This window comes from Mixophyes fleayi, chromosome 3 (genome assembly GCF_038048845.1).
Source record: "Mixophyes fleayi isolate aMixFle1 chromosome 3, aMixFle1.hap1, whole genome shotgun sequence".
Lineage (NCBI taxonomy): Eukaryota > Metazoa > Chordata > Amphibia > Anura > Limnodynastidae > Mixophyes > Mixophyes fleayi.
The window spans coordinates 260,137,127-260,157,754 of NC_134404.1; the positions used below are offsets into that span (position 1 = coordinate 260,137,127).

A 20,628-nucleotide genomic window follows, 5' to 3' on the forward strand; every position below is an offset into this window, starting at 1 on the left:
TCTTTTAAAAATTTAAACTGTGGAACTAACATGTATCAAGAAATACAAATGCAACAAGCTCAGTCTTCAATGGCAGCAGTTGTCTTAACAGGGTTACGTTCACTGATAAAATACCACCCAGGTAAAAATAACTAATGGGGAGATTCAATTCCCTGTGTTGCTCTTTAGAACAAAGTGGGGCGCACATCATTACCATTAGTACGGTAATTTCAATGCTGATATTTGCTAAAAAAATAAATCTGAGTTACTGACTGTAATGATGCGCCCCTCGCGTTGTTCTAAACAACAATTCGGGGAATTGAATGTCACAAGTTGCAGTATCAGCTTATTAAAGAGAACAATATATGATAATATCAGAAAAGACAAGGTGAGCGCTCATCAAGTATGCAGCTCCTATTATAAAATAACATGTAATAATGAAAGGGCGCAAAGGTTATGGTAACAACCTGACAGACAAAATAAATGTTTATAGCTCTTTAGGAAAAAGTAGGAGAGGAATAAAATCAGAACTCCGTGAGGAAAAGAGATAAAAAGGATCTTAAAAAGGATCTTACCCTAGAAATCCCTATATGTGGATCCTCAGGATATAACGATATGCAGTCTGGGTTTAAAGATGAATCCAGCCTGAATCCGTTAAATGAAATTCTCCATGCTACCTATTCTTCATATAGCCGCGCGTAGAACGCGGAAATGATGGTGTCCCACAAATGGTAAATGAGATAAATGCAGATGTAATAGCAGCATAGGAAGATAATCCGTGCTGTCTATTCCTCGTGTTGCCGCGTGTGGAACGCGTAAGTGATGGTCTGATCGGCAAAGTACGGTGGCTGGTGAGGTGTAAAAATCGACCCAACGTGTTTCATCCACAATTAGGACTTTCTCAAGGATGTAATAGAAGGGAATTAGAGGGTTCTTATAGGGCTTCCCTCTTACTAATAGGATAGATACTTTATTAGTAAAAATCCATATATAAAAAACATTTATAAAACATATTAGAGTGAAAAAATATGCCGATCAAAAATATATATACCGGTCAAAAATATATATATATGCCAGTCAAAAACTAGTCAAAAAACTAAAAGTTTATAACTAATTGTTTAATAACTAAATGTTGTAACTAAAAGTTTTAAAAAACTAAATGTTTAAAAATGAACCTAAATCAAAGTCACTGTTTAGACCATGTGGCATTAAGGTCTTCAGCATATAAATCCATTTGGTTTCCAAACGTGAGATGTTCTCCAGATAGTTACCACCTCTCCAGAATTTATTAACATGTTGTATTCCCAAAAATTTAAGTTGTTTGGGATTACATATAGAGTTATTAATAAAATGATTAGAAACACTGAGTTTTGAGTCCTTTTTTGATGTTATAAAAATGCTCCGCTATTCTTGTTTTAAGGTTACGTTTCGTCCTGCCAATGTATTGGAGCCCACAAGTGCACTCCAACATGTAGAGGACTCCTTCCGTATGACAACTTATGGCTTGTCTGATATGAAATATCTTCCCATTGGATGTAGATTTAAAATGAGTGACAGCTTGAGTTTGGGTAATATTGCAATCTTTGCATGTTTTGCAATATTAGAAAAATATCTAGTAAAAGACATTCCTCTCTATTCTATTCGGTTCTGTTGGAGAGAGAGGAATGAAACTTTTTGTGAGTATGTGCCGTAAATTTTAGGCTTTTTTGTATATAAATCTTGGGTTTTCAGATAAAAAACTGGTAGCTTCCTGATCCAGTTTTAAAATGTGCCAATGTTTGCGGATGATTCCTTCTACTACTTTAGAATTACTGTTAAATTGTGTAATAAAAGAAATCTCTGGGGAAATTGTTTTATCTTTTTCCTTGTTATACTCAAGAGTTTCGGCTCTTTCTAAATGTCTCACTTGCTCCATAGCTGAATTGACCAATTGCTCATCGTATTTTCTTTCCAGAAACTTTGATCGTAACAGATCTCTTTGTGTTTCAAAAATATCTTGATTGGTGCAGTTCCTTTTCAGTCTCCTGAATTGGCCTGATGGTATATTGCGTATCCAGGCTAGGAGATAGTTGTTGGTATCGACATCCTTGGTATAATTCTTAGTTTTAACAGAATTATCCTCAATATAAATAGTTAAATTAAAAAAATTAACTTGTTGGGTAATGACTTCAGCTAAAAATTCCATATTTAATGTATTACTGTTAATATATTTGAGGAATTGTTGGAGATCTTCATTACTTCCATCCCAAACAAAGAAGAGGTCATCTATATACCTCCGCCATTGTATTAACTTCTGCGTGAAGGGATTATTAGCCCATATAGAGTCATCCTCCCACTTGGCTACAAACAAATTGGCAGGGAGATTTTCTAGATCCTTTTCAACCAGTCTTTGAAATGTTTCAATGGATGAGCCTTTAATGAAGTTTGGATAAAAATTACTTTTTGGTCTAAAATTGGTGTGTTCAAACTGATGATACGTATTAAGTACAGCCCTTTCTGTTGAATTTTTCACGAAATATTTCTTTAAACACAATTTCCGAACGAACCGATGTAGATAAATATAAACATCGAATTTGTTCATACCCGATTGAGGGGCAAACTTCACCCCCTTCTTCAACACATTAGTTTGATGGTTAGTGAGAGATTTTGAACTGATGTTAAAAATATCTTCAGTAGATGATGGCAAAGGGTTTACTAGTGAGGAGTTTTTATATTTGCCTCCTCTTTATTTTATCCGAACTTCATTAAAGGCTCATCTATTGAGACATTTCAAAGACTGTTTGAAAAGGATCTAGAAAATCTCCCTGAAAAAATAAAAATGAAACATAATATGTCTAAAGAAGAAATATCAGCTGTGAAACAATTGAAGGAAGACAAGGATATTATTATCAAACCAGTCGATAAGGGTGGGGGCATTGTCATCATGGACAAAGGAAAATATGAAAAAGAACTAGAAAGACTACTGGCGGACACAGACACTTACCAACCATTACCTAAAGATCCCACCACTCAGCACCAAAATGAATTATTTGATTTGTTGGAAGAAGGCTATAACTTGGGTATTCTTTCTAAAAAAGAATTTGATTATCTCCATATTGAAAATCCAAAAATTCCGGTGATTTATCATCTGCCGAAGATTCACAAAACTCCAGGTCGACCGATTATATCGGGAATTTATTCTATCACAGCAAATTTATCTGGCTATGTGGATTTCTACTTACAGAAATTAGTTTCCTAACAAAAAAAGCTATTTACAAGATACTACATCCATCCTTCAGATCCTTAATTATATGGAATGGAAGGATACCTATATTCTTGGTACTTGTGATGTAAAGTCCCTTTACACCTGCATTCGCCATGCTGATGGTTGCTCACACTCATATCATTATTTATGTAATTCAACTGTTTTAAAAAATGAGCAAATCAATTTTATTATGAGTTCCATTGAGTACATACTGCAACATAATTATTTTTGGTACAATGACAAATTCTACAATCAAATATCCGGCACAGCTATGGGGACTCGGTTTGCCCCTAGCTATGCCAATTTGTTTGTAGCCAAGTGGGAGGATGACTCTATATGGGCTAATAATCCCTTCACGCAGAACTTAATACAATGGCGGAGGTATATAGATGACCTCTTCTTTGTTTGGGATGGAAGTAATGAAGATCTCCAACAATTCCTCAAATATATTAACAGTAATACATTAAATATGGAATTTTTAGCTGAAGTCATTACCCAACAAGTTAATTTTTTAGATTTAACTATTTATATTGAGGATAATTCTGTTAAAACTAAGAATTATACCAAGGATGTCGATACAAACAACTATCTCCTAGCCTGGATACGCAATATACCATCAGGCCAATTCAGGAGACTGAAAAGGAACTGCACCAATCAAGATATTTTTGAAACACAAAGTGATCTGTTACAATCAAAGTTTCTGGAAAGAAAACACGATGAGCAATTGGTCAATTCAGCTATGGAGCAAGTGAGACATTTAGAAAGAGCCGAAACTCTTGAGTATAACAAGGAAAAAGAGAAAACAATTGCCCCAGAGATTTCTTTTATTACACAATTTAACAGTAATTCTAAAGTAGTAGAAGGAATCATCCGCAAACATTGGCACATTTTAAAACTGGATCAGGAAGCTACCAGTTTTTTATCTGAAATCCCAAGATTTATATACAAAAAAGCCTAAAATTTACGGCACATACTCACAAAAAGTTTCATTCCTCTCTCTCCAACAGAACCGAATAGAATAGAGAGGAATGTCTTTTACTATTGCCTGAATTGCAAAACATGCAAAGATTGCAATATTACCCAAACTCAAGCTGTCACTCATTTTAAATCTACATCCAATGGGAAGATATTTCATATCAGACAAGCCATAAGTTGTCATACGGAAGGAGTCCTCTACATGTTGGAGTGCACTTGTGGGCTCCAATACATTGGCAGGACGAAACGTAACCTTAAAACAAGAATAGCGGAGCATTTTTATAACATCAAAAAAGGACTCAAAACTCACTGTCACGGGCACTAGGAGTCTTGCCCAGGAATTCACCAGATGACTGGGCTTACCAGAGTAGTGAAGTTCACACAATGGTCCTCTGGTAGCGGGGTGACTAGCGGAACAAATATCACAGCAGATGGAGAGAGAATGCTAATAAATAATAGGAAAGTCAGTGACTTGCAGCAATCTTTGGTCAATGAATCAGCGACTAGCTGATATAGTGGAAAGGCAGATTTGAACACGGAGATCAGGATGGACGTGAGTAGATGCAGGGAGGTAGCAGGGAAGTCAGTGGTCTGCGTACAGCAAGTTGTACCACTGCTTATGGTGAGAAGACTTGTCCAGGTAGGTAGCGGGGAAGTCAGTGGTCTGCGTATAGCAAGTTGTACCACTGCTTAATAGGTGAGGATGTGTACAAGTGTTGATGAGTGGAAGCATACAAAGATAATAGGATGCAGACACTGAGAGCACAGAGGAACTTGATCCCAATAGGTATGCAGCGTATCCAACAAAGTCTATATAACGGTATGTGTGGCGCTGCTGGGTAGAGACTTGCTCAGCACAGATATGCAGGCCAATAATGGATAGTCAATCACAGTTATGCATATAACGACTGAGTAGTACAGTTAATTCCAAACAGGTATGCAGCGTAACAATAACAGTCTATAGCGGGTATGGATACCGCTGCTGAGCGTGGAAACTTGTCCTAGCGGACATGCAGAGTAAACGTAGAAAGTCAATAACAGATAAGCATAACGCTATTCAGTAGAACAGTCTGTCCACAGGGAGATGCAGGAACTGCAGAGACGCTGGACGGCAGAGACGAGTGTAGGAACCACAGGTGAGTAGATCCGGTAATCAGAGTCCAGCTGAGGACACAGGCAGGAAACAGGAGACTGTAGCAGGTATGGAAACCAGCGATGAGTAGCACAGGGAATCCACAGGAACTGAAGACACTAGTAGTACACAGGAGATAGTAGCGGGTATGGAAACCAACGATGAGTAGATCAGGAATCAGCAGGAAACTGAAGACACTAGTAGAACACAGGGAGCACCTTCAGAGACTCACAGGGAATGAGACTCCAAGATCAGGCAATGAGGTAATGCACACAGGTGCCTTAAATAGGTAGTTGCCTGATCAACCAATTTGGATTAAAAGCAACAGTCACAAGAGTTCTTGGGAGCTGCGCATGCGCAGACCATTAGGATGGCGGACGGCCGCGGTTCAGGATAGGTGCCGGCAGGAAGGCTAGTGAGCCACGCACCAGCGCAAAGGCACTCACGGTCCGGTGAGTGACACTCACAATGTTTCTAATCATTTTATTATTAACTCTATATGTAATCCCAAACAACTTAAATTTTTGGGAATACAACATGTTAATAAATTCTGGAGAGGTGGTAACTATCTGGAGAACATCTCACGTTTGGAAACCAAATGGATTTATATGCTGAAGACCTTAATGCCACATGGTCTAAACAGTGACTTTGATTTAGGTTCATTTTTAAATATTTAGTTTTTTAAAACTTTTAGTTACAACATTTAGTTATTAAACAATTCGTTATAAAACTTTTAGTTTTTTGACTAGTTTTTGACTGGCATATATATATATTTTTGATCGGCATATTTTTTCACTCTAATATATTTTATATATTTTATAAATGTTTTTTATATATGTATTTTTACTAATAAAGTATCTATCCTATTAGGAAGAGGGAAGCCCTATAAGAACCCTCTAATTCCCTTCTATTACATCCTTGAGAAAGTCCTAATTGTGGATGAAACGCGTTGGGTCGATTTTTGCACCTCACCAGCCACCGTACTTTGCGGATCAGACCATCACTTCCGCGTTCCACACGCGGCTACACGAGGAATAGACAGCACGGATTATCTTCCTATGCTGCTATTACATCTGCATTTATCTCATTTACCATTTGTGGGACACCACCATTTCCACGTTCTACACGCGGCTATATAAAGAATAGGCAGCATGGACATTTAACGGATTCAGGCTGGATTCATCTTTAAACCCAGACTGCATATCGTTATATCCTGAGGATCCACATATAGGGATTTCTAGGGTAAGATCCTTTTTAAGATCCTTTTTATCTCTTTTCCTCACGGAGTTCTGATTTTATTCCTCTCCTACTTTTTCCTAAAGAGCTATAAACATTTATTTTGTCTGTCAGGTTGTTACCATAACCTTTGCGCCCTTTCATTATTACATATGATAATATCAATTGTGATGTAAAAGCAATTGAAAAACATAATGTTTCACCAAAATACAAACTTCATATGATAGGTACAGTTTTATATGTTTGAACCGTACAAAGTGCTGTACAGCAATTAAAGTGAGATCACCTGCACACTTAAATAAACCTAAATAATAAAAAGAAATAACTTTGTAACAATTATATTTAAATTTTTTTCATTTTACAATTTATTTCATTTTACGTGACATACTACATTTATAATAGTATTATTTTATTATTTTAGTACTATTTATGTAGCGATATGCTTTATAAACCCAGTCATATTTCATTCTTTTAAAGATTATGATGTCCTCAGCATTCATTTGGCTGGATCAGTCTCTATTTCTAGTACATCTGGAGCTAAAGTAAGTTTTATACATAATATCTTTTTTTTCTTATTTTGTTCTAAAAGTCACATATGGAGCAAACTTAGAAATTGGGAGGATGTGCTAATCAAAACCTTTTCTGAATATATTTTACTGTACTTTAAAGGGATTGTACATCTTTGCACTACTCCCGTTGGCTAAACACACCAACTTTTTTTCATTGTCTAACGTTCTCTTGAGAGATTAAAGCTAGTTGCTGATTGGTTGCTGTGGTTCAGTGGGAATGTTGCACCTAAATGCAGACTCCTGAATGAATCAGCCCAGTCTTGTTTTCATTGAGGTGCTGCATTTGCTATTTAGTATATGATTCTGGTGGTTAGTAGGGAGTAATACCTGTCTAGCCGTTAAAGGGATAGGCTTAGGTGTGAATTATATCTATTACATACATGACTACTTTTAAGATATCCCTTCCGGGAGGGGAGATCTCGCTGGGGATTATTGGGAGCATGGCCAAGCAGGACATGTCACTTGGCCCCACCCCCTAATGTGTCACAGTTAGTTTGGCCAATCATAGTGGAGGTGGGGCCATGATGACGCGTGCACCATGTCACTAAGCCACCACCAGTCAACTAACCATACAGACCAGGAACCGGGAGGTTTGCCTGCTCTCCCGGGAGTCCGGGAGGACTCCCAGAAATTCGAGAGTCTCCCGGACATTCTGGGAGAGTAGGCAACTATGATCTATTATGAGGATGTAGATATCCATAGTTCATGAGAGTCTCTATGCCCTTTCTTGTAGTTTTGGAAAGCTGGCAATTCTAGTACAGGTCAGGGAAAACCCTCAAGTGTTAGATTTTTTTTTTTTAGATTACAGCAGATTTTAAAAATTCACATTGATGTACACAAGATCATGGGACTCATTGTGAATTACTAATTTGTATTTCCTTATGGTGGTTGATTGTTTATTTTATGTGTCTCTCCCTTTCTTATATAGCTATAGCTTTTACTTGTACTGCATATACTTGGTCCATCACCCCTTGCATTATATGTGAAGAGATGTTGCTTTGGGGAAAAAATTTGTGTACAGTGAAATTTAGATGATTCACCCTTGTTTTTTAAATGTAAAATATACTGTAATAGTATAGTAATTTGCTTGCATTTAATTTATATTCATACAGAATCTTAAAATATATTGTATGTATTATTTTAATAGATTTTTTCATTATTTAATAGATTTTTGCATATTACATACTTAGCAATATATTTACCTGGTCCAACAATATATTTGACAGTGCTCCCTCTAGTACATGGGTTAACTCAAATGAAGACTTATTTTTCTCCAAAAATCGCTCTTTATAGTCCTATATTTATTTACTTTATATGCCTATGGCAAGAGAGCAGTCACTCAGTTTGTATTCATTAACAGGTTTTCTGTTTGATTACTTCAATGTTTGGAAGCCAAATATCACTTCTAGAGATAGATGCATGTGCTTTGCGGCAACTCCAGCAGCATGGACAGCTATCTAGTGGATCAGGCACAAATTTGTCCATTGTATCCAGGTACTATTAACTTATATTTATAAAAGAAAAAAAATGCAAACAAATATCTGATAAATGTTGATGAACAGCAGTGTCTCCATAGCTTAGTGCTCCCATAATTTGAAAGTTTAAAATATGTCGCTACCAGATGGAAGATTACATATGCCCAAATTTGTAGTGCATCGCCATTGGGACTGGCAATCCAGACAAGACAATGCAAAGACACGCATAGGGAATGGTCAAGTAAGCCAAGGTCAAGAATCCAGAGCAGGAGGTAAAACAAGGGTCATTACCAGCAAGAAGTCTAAAAAAATAGTAAGACAAAGGAACAACATAGGTAAACAAGCAAAACAGACACAGGAAGGAGTGAAGGAGAATGCCCTGTCATCTAAAACCGAAGGTCAAATGTACATTTGGGAATAAGAGTACATTTTTTGTCCTGTTAACAGGATGAACAAGGCAAATTATATAGAAAGAGGGCTGACCTGCTAAACAGACTGAGCTAGGACAAACATCGGCTGAGATAAACTATAAATGAGACAGATTGGCTGTGACAAGACTATGACTGCCATCACAAAGCGATGGTCACAGACTGGCAGATCAAACGCAATCCAGGAGCAGGCTGGAGATCGGAAAATACCACAAAGTCCATTTGAAGCCTCCAGTGTTTTGTTTTGTTTTTAATCAGAAAATTTTTTATTACAATTTTCTCTCTTTTTTTTTTTTTCCCAAACAGACATAAAAAAGCCCATCACAGTAGGCTTACAACAAACAAAACAGGGGTAATAGCAGCATCATAAGTTAATGCAAATATTTACAATATATATCATACATCAGCCAATATGCACAAGTTAGCATCTAACTTTAGGCATATTTAAGGAATACCACCGCATATCGGTAGCTAACATGCAAAACCTAAATAATCTTCTATTCTATCCACATTTGGCATGCAATGAGGAATTAAATAACAGAATCATTAAAAGCGTTAATAATAACCGTAATAATAACAACAGTGTTAATACTAACAGTGGCTGTTGCCCGCCTGGGACGTAACTCACTCAAGGGAGATCCACTCCCTCAAACCCTCTGTAACATTGGGAGATATTCTCCATCTATACCAGATCTTCTCATATTTGTCAAACAAATTTCTGCTTGTATACATGAATCGTGTCCAACTGTGTCATTGACCAAATCTACCCAATCCTTCAAGGCCGGACCCTCTGGGGCCATCCACTTCCTCGCAATGACCACCTTTGCCAACATAAGCAGGGTGGTAACCAACAATCTAATTAATTTGTGAGTATCCCTGGCCAGACCCAAACCGAATATGCACAATCTTTGTGTGATGGTATATACTCCCACCTCCAGTCGCTTTATACAGTCACCCACCTCCTTCCAGAAAGACGACACCAATGAGCAGTTCCAAAACATGTGCCAAAAGTCCCCCCTCACACTCCCACATTTAGGACACAGAACCAATTGTCCCCCACTAAATTTGGAAAGCCAAAGAGGAGTCAAATATGCTCTATGTAAAAGAAAAACTGGACCTGACGGAATCTAGCAGAGCCAGTGACCTGACAGTGACTGCTCAAAATGATATCCCAGGTTTTATCATTAATTTCCCCCAAATCAAGTTCCCATAAACGTCACACCTCCAGCAGACCACCCACACCAACCCCTCCCAACAGGATTGAATATATGGGCGAAACTTGGTGCCGCAAGCCTAATCTTGACAATTGCACCCTAAGAGGATCTGCACTAAGACTTGGGACAGCCCCCCAGAACTGCGAGGCCAAAGCATGTCTCAATTGCAAATATCTGAAGAAATGACTCCTAGGCATTTTGTATGTTCCCCATAACTGTTCAAAAGAGCATAATGTCCCATCCACATACAGTTGCCCAAGATGCATAACATTACAGGTACACCAAGCCCCATCTTCATAAATTCACCAAAATCCAGATTATCCCAAAGCGGAGTGCATAAACTGGGCTCATTCACAATCTGAAGCGAAATCCGCCACACCCTCAAGGCCTCACTTACCAGGTAGGGATCACCCCTAGACTTCCTGCCAGCTAAGAGGAACTGCTCCCGCACATGCCTAGATCCTGTCATAGAAACCAGAAGATCATGGAGGTCCGAAACCCATCCGAGATCGCAGCCACACACCAATATGCACCAACTGGGAGGCAAAATAATAAAGCCGCAGATTAGGCAGATTTGTGTCGCTCCCGGTGGCCCGACCACCGGGAGCGACACAAAGTAGCCAGTTTAACACGGGCCCTCTTGTCCGCCCCTACCAATGAGGGTATGAGACGATCAATAGAGCGGAAAACACTCTGTGGAATGTAGATCGGTGACTGCTACAACACATACAAAACTTTTGGCTGGAAGATCATTCTAACTAAATGAATTCTACCTGTAACGAGCCGCGATGTCACTTCCGCTTTGTCCCGGCCGTTGCCAAGGCAAGGGTCGGGACGCTCTCTGCTCACAGCGCCGCATCCTGGCATCTAGGGCAGCCGGGCGCGCGCGCAATGTAAAATTAGTTAAGTGCCAGCTGGGCTGTTCCTCCCCCTGCTGCGCAGGACAAATTTCTATTGGGCCACAGCTGTATATAAGGCAGGAAGGGGCTAGCCTTCCCTGCCGGTTATAGTCCCTGCTCTCTAGCACACTGCCCTGCTTGTTACCTGTATGCCTCTGATCCTGATTACTGTTGCCGACCTATTGCCTGGAATTTGACTACGATTATTGCCTGTGACCTTTGACCCCTTTGCCTGGATATTGACCCCGATTTCTTGCTTGTGACCATCGATCTTTTGCCTGGATACTGACTCTGCCAGCTTGCCTGTGACCTATTCGACCTTTGCCCGGACCTCACTTCGTTCTCCTGGGTTCTCCCCAGTCAGTACGCAACTCACGACCCTCTGCTGTCTGCAGCCTAGTCTGTCCCCACCACTAGGGGCTCCAGCGAACACCAGACTTCAGAGCAGACTCCGGGTTTTGTGGTGCTGGCTGTTGGGGTTCCTAACACTACCCGTGACCGTCAATGGCAACAGTTTCCACGCCTGAACTCTGCCTTTAAGATACTTGGTCTGGGGCTGAAGATTGCACTGAATATATTGACTCACGTCATTAGAAATTCAAATACCCAGATATTTAAAAGTAGGAGTCCATCTCAAATGAGTCTGCAAGACTCGCCCCGTCTAGCAGAGTCCCCTTACCGGAGTCACACTAGACTTGTCCCAGTTGATTAAAAGTCCAGAATAAAAACCGTAGCCATCTTAAGCAATGCAGGTATGGATCTACCCAGATAAGACAAAAAAAGTAACATATCAGCTGCGTAAAGGGCAATCGTGTCCGTCCAACCCACTGTCAATCCGCTATTGTCTAATTGTGCCCTAATAGCAAAGGTCAGTGGCTCTATGGCCAGCGCAAAAAGGGCGGGAGACAGAGGGTATCCCTGTCTCATGCCTCTGCCCCGGGTAAACTGACGGGACACAAAGTAATTCACACAGACTCTAGCTGTAGAGCAAGAATGCAGCAATCGCACCCACTGGATAAAACCCGGGCCAAAACCGAATTTCAATAATACCGCCCATAAGTACCTCCACTCCACGGAGTCAAAGGCCCTAGCAGCATCTAACGACACCACCACTTCCTCCTCCTCTGCCGGGTGGGGTAACTGCAGTTGACAAAAAAGTCTGCGCACATTTATAGCTGTTGATATTCCCAGCATAAAACCCGTCTGGTCAGAATGCACAATCTCGCCAATTACCTGATTCAGACACAATGCCAAAATTTTCGCTAGTATTTTAATATCCGTTGTTAACAGGGAAATGGGTCTATATGAGTCCGGAAGTAGGGGGTTCTTCCCCGCCTTAGGAATAAGGACTATAAGAGCCTCCAACATAGACGGAGACACATAACTCAACTCTCTAAGGCCCCGTAAATATTTCTTGCAAATGAGGAACAAAGAACCCCATATGTTTTTCATACAGTTCAATAGGAATCCCATCTACACCCGGAGCCCTACCATTTGGAAAAGGAAGAGATTGCTGCAACAATCTCCTCATCAAAGACCGGCAAGTCCAAACTCTTCCTACCAGCCGCACTCAGTTCAGGCAAAGAAACAGTCGCCAGGCACGAGTCCAGGTCAGAATCAGAGTATTCAGCCCTAGATGCAAACGCATCTTTAAAGTAAGCATAAAAAACCTCATTAATCTCCTCAGTCACAGTAGGTTCTGTAATCCTTGCCACCACAGTCATCGCCCTCTCAGATCTAGCCAAGTATGCCGGAGACCTACCACACCTGTCTTCTTCAAAATGTTGAGTGTGTCTAGCGAACAGCAATTTACGTCTAGATTTATCTAAAAGGTAATCTGCCCACTCCCACTCCATCACCAGCCAGGCCTGCCTGTCAGCTGCCATACGAGAAGAAAGATACACCTGCTCCAACCAAAAGGGATTGAGTTTCCAAAATATCTGTTCCTGGGGAGCACTAAACTTCAAAGTTAGTAATAAAGGAGAATGATCCGAGATCGCCCTAGGTAAATATGTAGCGTCCACAGCAGTCGGCACTAATCTCTCAGAAATAAGTCCCAAATCAATTCGAGAAAATGCATAATGAGAGGTAGAAAATAGGAGAAACAGACTTCTGCCAGGTGCTTCAGATGCCACATATCCACCAGACCCATTTCACCTACCAGACCAGCAAATTTCTACTTCCTAACATGCGAGAAATCACCCGACTCTCTCCACCTATCTATAGCAGGATTCATCACAGCATTAAAATCACCACAGCAAATCACAGGAGTATCCGGGGACAAAGAAATAAAATCGCTACATTTCCTCAAGACCTCGCTGTTGTAAGGGGGCGGGATATACATAACTATCAGATTTATACCAGTAGAGTCAAAAAAGCCCCTCAAAAAACAAATCTCCCCAACGGGTCGGGTTACACCGCCTCGAGAACAAAATTAACTCTTTTACGTATAAGGATAGACGCCCCCCTGGAATGTCAGGTGTGAGTAGCATGGTAAGCCCATCCAACCCACGGTTTCTTGAGGGCCAGAAGTCTACCACTCACTAAATAATTCTCAGTAAGGCATATAACATCTGCATCATATTTCTTTAGTTGGGACATAACCAAAGACCTTTTGATTTTGTCATTTAGGCCATTAACATTCCAGGTCAGAAACTTTACAGAACCCCTACTCAGCTTCCCATTTGCCATAACACTAGGGAATACACATAGGATAACACAGCATAATACCCATCCCTCCAAGTCCAAGCAGACACCCAGCCACTAGACAGCCACAGTAATACACATAGAATCCATGAATTTTGATATTTGACAGTTCTTGCATACAAGAACATGACACTGCATTGAACAGTTGTAACCCTAAACCTCCCTACCTTCTCCCAACCACCTCCCTCCTCGTATATCCACCCCCAACTTAGGTATACCTGAAACCCACTACATCTATAGTCTATCCCCTCAAACAATCTATACAGCAATCCCTACGTATGTATGGAAACGCTAATATACATTATAGTAGGATTGGAGACCGTGGCCCTTTAAACAAGGGGGTCCCCAGCCAATATATCCACACTACTACTCCTCCAGTTCCTCAAAACCATCCGTTCAGTAAATATAGCATATCAGGGAATATAAGGCATATCATCTCAGGATTTTTTACCATTCTTGAATAGCAAAATAGTATCTGTTCATTTAGATGGGAAAAAAACAACTTACGCAATCGTGAAACAATATGATATATACTAGAGAGTCATCTTAAACATAGTGACTGCAAGAATCATACAGCGGTCCATAAACCCAGAATAGGAAAACATTGTGCTTTTCTGCACATCCGCTGAAAAATCTGGAAACACCGCCACTCTTTGGTTTTGATACATTATGGGACCCTTAAGCCGAGCCAAACAAAGAATAGCATCCCCGTCTTTATAATGAAGCACTTTGGTAATGAATGTACATGGCGGTGCACCAGGAGGCAGCCTCTGCGTAGGAATAAAATGTACCCTCTCCACCAAAAACTGGGCCGTGATCTCCTCCCTGCCAAATGTCTGGACCATCCAGGTCTCCAAGAAGGTTTCAGGAGCATCTCCCTCTGCCCTCTCAGGAAGACCCACAATTCGGATATGACTGCGTCTGAGGCGGCCTTCCATGTCTGACATCTTTTGTTTAATCGCCACCATCTGAGCCTCTAGACCAGCGATCCTATGAGGTAGAGAAGTGTGGTGTCCTCGAGAATGGATATACGCGCCTCAGTCTCCGCAACCCACTACCGGATATTCTGGAAATTCTGCCTCATCAACGACAAGTCAGCCTGCACCTCTCCAATCTTGTCCGTTACCTTCTTTTCAGAGGCAGTGATAGCTTTCAAAACCTCCTGCAGGGTAACACCAGCATCCGCTGGCAATGTTGAGTCCCTGGAGGACTGAGATGTCTGCGACTCCAGCACAGGAGTCCCTCCTGAGGCTGTAGATGAGCTGGAGCGTGCATATTTCTCCAGTCTACTAGCTGCAGTAGAAGTTGCAGAGAGTTTACTCATGGCAACACCTCTGTATATAGATATAAATAAAAACAATAATAGGGATATATAGGTGATTCTTGACGCAGATAAAACCTCAGAAAGGGTATTCAGACCGCAGAAGAGCACGCAGCCAGTACTCACAGGTTACACAATAGAACACAGCAATGCAGTTAGAGGGCAAGAAAGACTTGTGCTGGATAGATGGCACCCACATAGGAGGAATTCAGAGAGAAAGAGTCATCCAATAGATTCCAAAGATTCGACTAGACAGTGAGGCCAGGAGAGCTGCCTCTGTATGCATCAATACTACTGCAAAAGACTTCTGCTCTCACCAAATGATCCACAACAGAGCAATAGCAGGAGGAGCAATCCAGCTACCAGCGCCTCACTTCCAGCCCCAGATCTCCGTATACTGCCCCGTCCTCTGCAGCCACCTCACAAGATGGTGCCGCGGCTCACCCAGTGGCGGGAAAACTCGGGACGGTCCTGCTATCACTGTTCTCCATGTCACCGGCAGCCAAGCAGCTGCCCCAGCAGAAAACAGGTGGACAGGTAAGTAGATCCCCATTCCAGTTTAAAGATACACAGCTGTACCAGATGCAGGGACTGCAGCACCTCCGTCACCGCCAAAAGGACCCAGTCCAGCTCCAGAGGCAAATGCAGATATCAGAGCGCCCTGAACCGATAGCACTATTGCTGTCTTGCCCGGAAGAAGCAGGGACCGCTCCACCAAAGAACCCCTGCAAATACAAGAATTTACGAAGCAGCAGTATGGTTAATCGGATATTTAGGATGGGGAGCAGAAACGTACACGTATCACTCCATACTCCACCAGGCGACGCCCCAGAAGCCTCCAGTGTTTAATGAAGCCTTATATACGTCTTGAGCTGAACTGGAAATTGTCTGCACCTGACCTTGTTACAAAGGAGTGTCAATAGAGACACTTTTGCATTCTCTTTGAACTTTTCATATTCCTCCCAATGTACTAAGTTTTAGACTCCAATTCAAGTGATAGATAAATCAAGATAGTAAGGGGCTGTGTTTATTTTATGTGTAATATTTTTGGGAAATGTAAGTAATTTTAAGCATTCACATAATATACATAAGCAGTCATATGAAAGACTGCACTTTTTTAGCACCATAAATGACCCTACAGTAGGACCTACACCCAGGCTTATTAGACGGAATACATTACATATTAGTATATTATATCACATCTTAAAGACTGGAATGTGGAGGCTCAGGACATCTAAGGATGGTGTTTAAAATATAATTTCTGTTTCACACTTTATTCCCTAGTTCATTAATAATCCCAGCAGCACCAATCTGTTTTGGTGTATCTTCTTCTCACTTCTTTACATCTCTTGAGATATATCATATTTGAAAAACACACACTCCAATTTCTTAATACCACATATCCTGTTTGGCATCAGTGAATTTAGGGCAAACACACTGAGAGCATTTTTTGATATTAGGGTTTTTAGTATATTTCCCAGTATAAACGTAACGTTTATAAAAAGAACTGGCAGATATAATCATCTCTTTGTGAATTGTGTCTATATAAGTACAGTAGCAGGCTTCACAAGAGCCAATTCTAAGACCCAGTCAGCCCCTGTTGCTTCTCTTACTTTGAGGCCCTGCACCCCGCTGAATGAATAATGCGGTGTGACATGGAGGCCAAATATCAATCCAGAGGCTTATGGCATATTAACAAAATAAAATCAGCAGATTGGCAAACAAAACCGAACATCTTAAAATGGATTACACTTACCAAAATTGTAAAATCCGTAGCTCACATGATTGTTTAAGTTATTTACCATAATTCTTTACTAACATTTTTACGTAGTCTTTTTTTTCTACTTAACAGGAAACAATAATTGTAACAAAGCAAATAAATTTGCATGGCAACCCCAAACCATCACTCATTCATACATTCAAATATCAATGGAGAGTCTCTCCTCCTCAGATGTGTGAAATAAGGGTGAAAGGAGAGGTATTTTTCATATTATCCCTGTGCAGTAGACACCATATTTAACCATAAACTCTACTGTATATCTCCAGCTTTAATGCATAAATCCATTGTTTCAAAGTAAGGACCATACAATTTTTCTGTTTAGTAAAATTACCTTGTGGCCTTAAAACATCATGAACCTGAACATAATTAGCCTATATTTAGAATGGTCATGTTACTCTACCCATGAAAATACTTATTTGTGGGCACTCCCTGGTTGTGCAAAAGAATTAATTTATACCGATCTTTCACCTTTCACATTAATCTGTGGAGAGAATTCACATAGCTGTAAGACACACTGGAGTGTACTAGGTTCTATTTATCCATTTTACTTAAATCAACCTATTCCCAGCAGTTACAAATGAAGGTAGCAATATTGTCATGACCTTATCCTATATGTCATCATCTAGTTCTGGGATATCTTCCAGGAAATGCAACTTAAAACCTGGAAATTAAATGCTGAATTGACCTTGAAATGTTCTGTAATTTGCGGGATAAATGACTTCTGTCACCCTGAACAGTTACCTATTATTTTGGCACTGAACTCATTTATCACTTCTAATATTCGTCTGTTTCACAGTCGGGGGCATTATCCTATATATTATTTTAATAGTAGGAGATACATTATACCATATATGCCCAATATTAAAATGGTTAAACTTAGTTCCTAAGCATTTTTATTAAGCGAAATAACAGAATTTTGGTGTCCTTGTTCTAGTGATCCTCTGCTATCCACGTCTCCTTTATGCTGTGAACTTTCCAAAAAGTCTGCCAATCCAAAGACAAATGGTTAGTATGAACTGACAGAATGATTATATTGATTAAATATAACTTTATACAACATTTTTCACATTCTTTACTGTCATTTTTGCTAAATATACATCTTATCAAGAACATTTCTTCCACATAAAAAAATAAATATGTTAACCATATATACTTGATAACAGAGAAGCCAAATCTCCCTCTCTCTCACCCTCTCCCTCTGATGGTACAGAGTCTTAACTAGTGAATTCCAATTTGCAGGAGAATGTAAACAGTACCTTTTATGATTAAAGGTGTTTTCTGTAGTGGCAAGTGGAATTCATCCTATCAAAGTGTCCAAATGATAACCAGGGGTCAAGAACAAAGCAGGGTAGTCATCCACAGTGGGTTAAGAGCCAGAAGGGTAGTCACATAAGCCAAAGGTCAAAGCATAGGTAAACTAGAGTAAAAGGAGCAATAGCTGCTTATATTGACCTACAGTGAATGTAACAAGCATCAGGTTTTTACAGGTCATTGCCAGCAGCTGGTCAATAAGAGCCCTGTAAAGCCAAGTCTGCACAGATATAACATATAAGTCAATGTCTCACACTGTGTAGGTGCTGCACTACTGCACCTCTGTGTTCGCATTTCAAGTCCTGGACATTCCCAGACTTCTCCTGGGCATTGGGGTCACGAGAAACCCTGCGCCTGTGTCAGTGGAGCAGCTGCTCCATGCCAGAAAAGAGGTGTGACTTTAACCAGTAATACCTGCGTGCAATCTGTAAGGCCTTCAGGGCATATAAGACCAAGGGCAAGTCAGGGACTGCACAGGACCTGAGAGTATCTCCCTCTTTCCAAAGTGGCTAGCAAGCGCCCCAATGTTGCCTGGATGCAGAGTATGGCAAGAGGCAATGAGTTGTGGTACATGAATGTCATCTGCAGGTTCTTCATATCATTCAACCAGACTATAACCTTTATATTTAATGCGGTATTGGAGGTGGCCTTTGATTTTGAGAGAATCCAGTATCTCCTACACAATATATTTTAACTGACTAACTCAAATGGGAGGTAGAGCTGACTTTTCAGTTAAGAATTTGCAGGTTTTAATAAGGACACATGGATGACGGGAGGAATCCGTTGCATGGAATGTAGTAGTTGTAGTTTAAAACAGACAGTTTCTTAATTATTAGAAATGGGCCAATGTATCTCTTTGTGACTTTGTAAGAAGGATGTCCCAGGCGAATTTTTTTTGTAGTTGCCAATATTTGTTGGCCCACTTTGTATGGATATGGAACAGGCCAGCTCTCATCTGTTTGGTGTCTTGTAGGAATGTTAAGCTTTCCGTAATGCTTTGGAGTCATGCACCAGCACAGAACCTGACAAGAACTTTAGCCACAATGTTATTCTACTGATACCCCCCCCCCCCAAGGTGCTGAACCCACTTGTGCCTCCACTCACTGGAGGTCAATTATGAGCCAGAAAAAAATATCTCCTGTAGTGCATGTAATTTTGTGCAAATGTACCTATCTGCCTTACATGTACATTGGTACATACCCACAGTCTGTTTTTATAACTGCCCTGCAATGTAGGATGCATTTACTTGCAGGATTACAGGTGGTGGCAAGAGAAAAAAATGGATTACTGGATTAACTCTCCTTATCATATTCAATATTATTGCAACAAGGCAGTACCATCTATTTACCATCTCCTTATGTGTCCTATCCCATGTTCTTGATATATGTCAGTCCTCATTACATCCTAGTTTTACATAAATTATCAATTGTGTATATATATTTTTTATTATAATATCCATGTTCTAATTGAGATATGGATAAATGCGATTTTCTTGAATAAAACTGTATTTATTACAACACATTTGGGTGGATTTCTCCTCAGCGCTGTATCCATTCCTTGTTAAACATTCTGAAAGACCCGAGAAGGTTAAATAAATGGGCTTAGTCTGACACTCTGGTTAATGGATACCTGGGTTAATGAATGTAACAGCCGAAAAAATGCTGATAACAACTCTGCAGAGGAGAGCTGAGATTATGATATTCCGATTGTAGATTACTACAAACAGCCCTACAAGAATGGACTGAACTGTAAATTGAGTTTTGAGAACATATATATTACAGATAGTCTAATAGGAATTAATTAGATGCCACATTTATGTATATATAATAGAACTCTCCCTAAACTTTAATTGCTGCATGTTACAATATCTAACAGAGAAGATAAACCATAGATAGATTACCCCTACTATAAGAGAATTTTCTTTCTTCTATGATTGTATGTCTCTCATTTCTTTTGGAGGAGCACCTCTGCTCTATTTATTTACAAATAATGTGTAAATCCTTGATAAGAGACTAAACAACACTATTAAGCAGTTTTTGTTCACAACATGAATAAATATTTAATGGCAATTCTGTGCGGAGGCTCACAAATATATCTCCCATAACCTTCAAATCTTCAAATGCTTACCTGACTTCCACTTATACTACTCATAGTAATGCACCCTCACAATTGTCCCAATCTCCACTCTGAGCCACACTCGCTCCTCTTGTCTCAGTTGTGCCTTGTTGGAACTAGAATGTTGCTCACTACTATTTGTTTCCATCTCAGTGCACAGTGGTACCTTACAAATCAACAATACTATTTTTACTACTGCTACTACAACTACTGCGAGTACTACTACTACTACGTTTTTTTGCAG

General features: G+C 40.1%; 1 protein-coding gene across 3 annotated transcripts in view; it reads left to right on the forward strand.

The window, feature by feature from the left end:
* Nucleotides 1–20,628, forward strand: part of WDR27 (WD repeat domain 27) — a 449,814-nt gene that overhangs the window by 45,058 nt on the left and 384,128 nt on the right. For all 3 annotated transcript variants that reach the window (XR_012689733.1, XM_075203518.1, XM_075203516.1), the window contains exons 11-13: nt 7,044–7,108; nt 8,496–8,629; nt 17,893–17,963. Coding sequence is in view for 2 of the 3 variants with exons in the window: in XM_075203518.1 (XP_075059619.1) it covers nt 7,044–7,108; nt 8,496–8,629; nt 17,893–17,963 (270 nt within the window). In the remaining variant the exon portion in view is untranslated. The remainder of the gene's footprint in view (nt 1–7,043; nt 7,109–8,495; nt 8,630–17,892; nt 17,964–20,628) is intronic.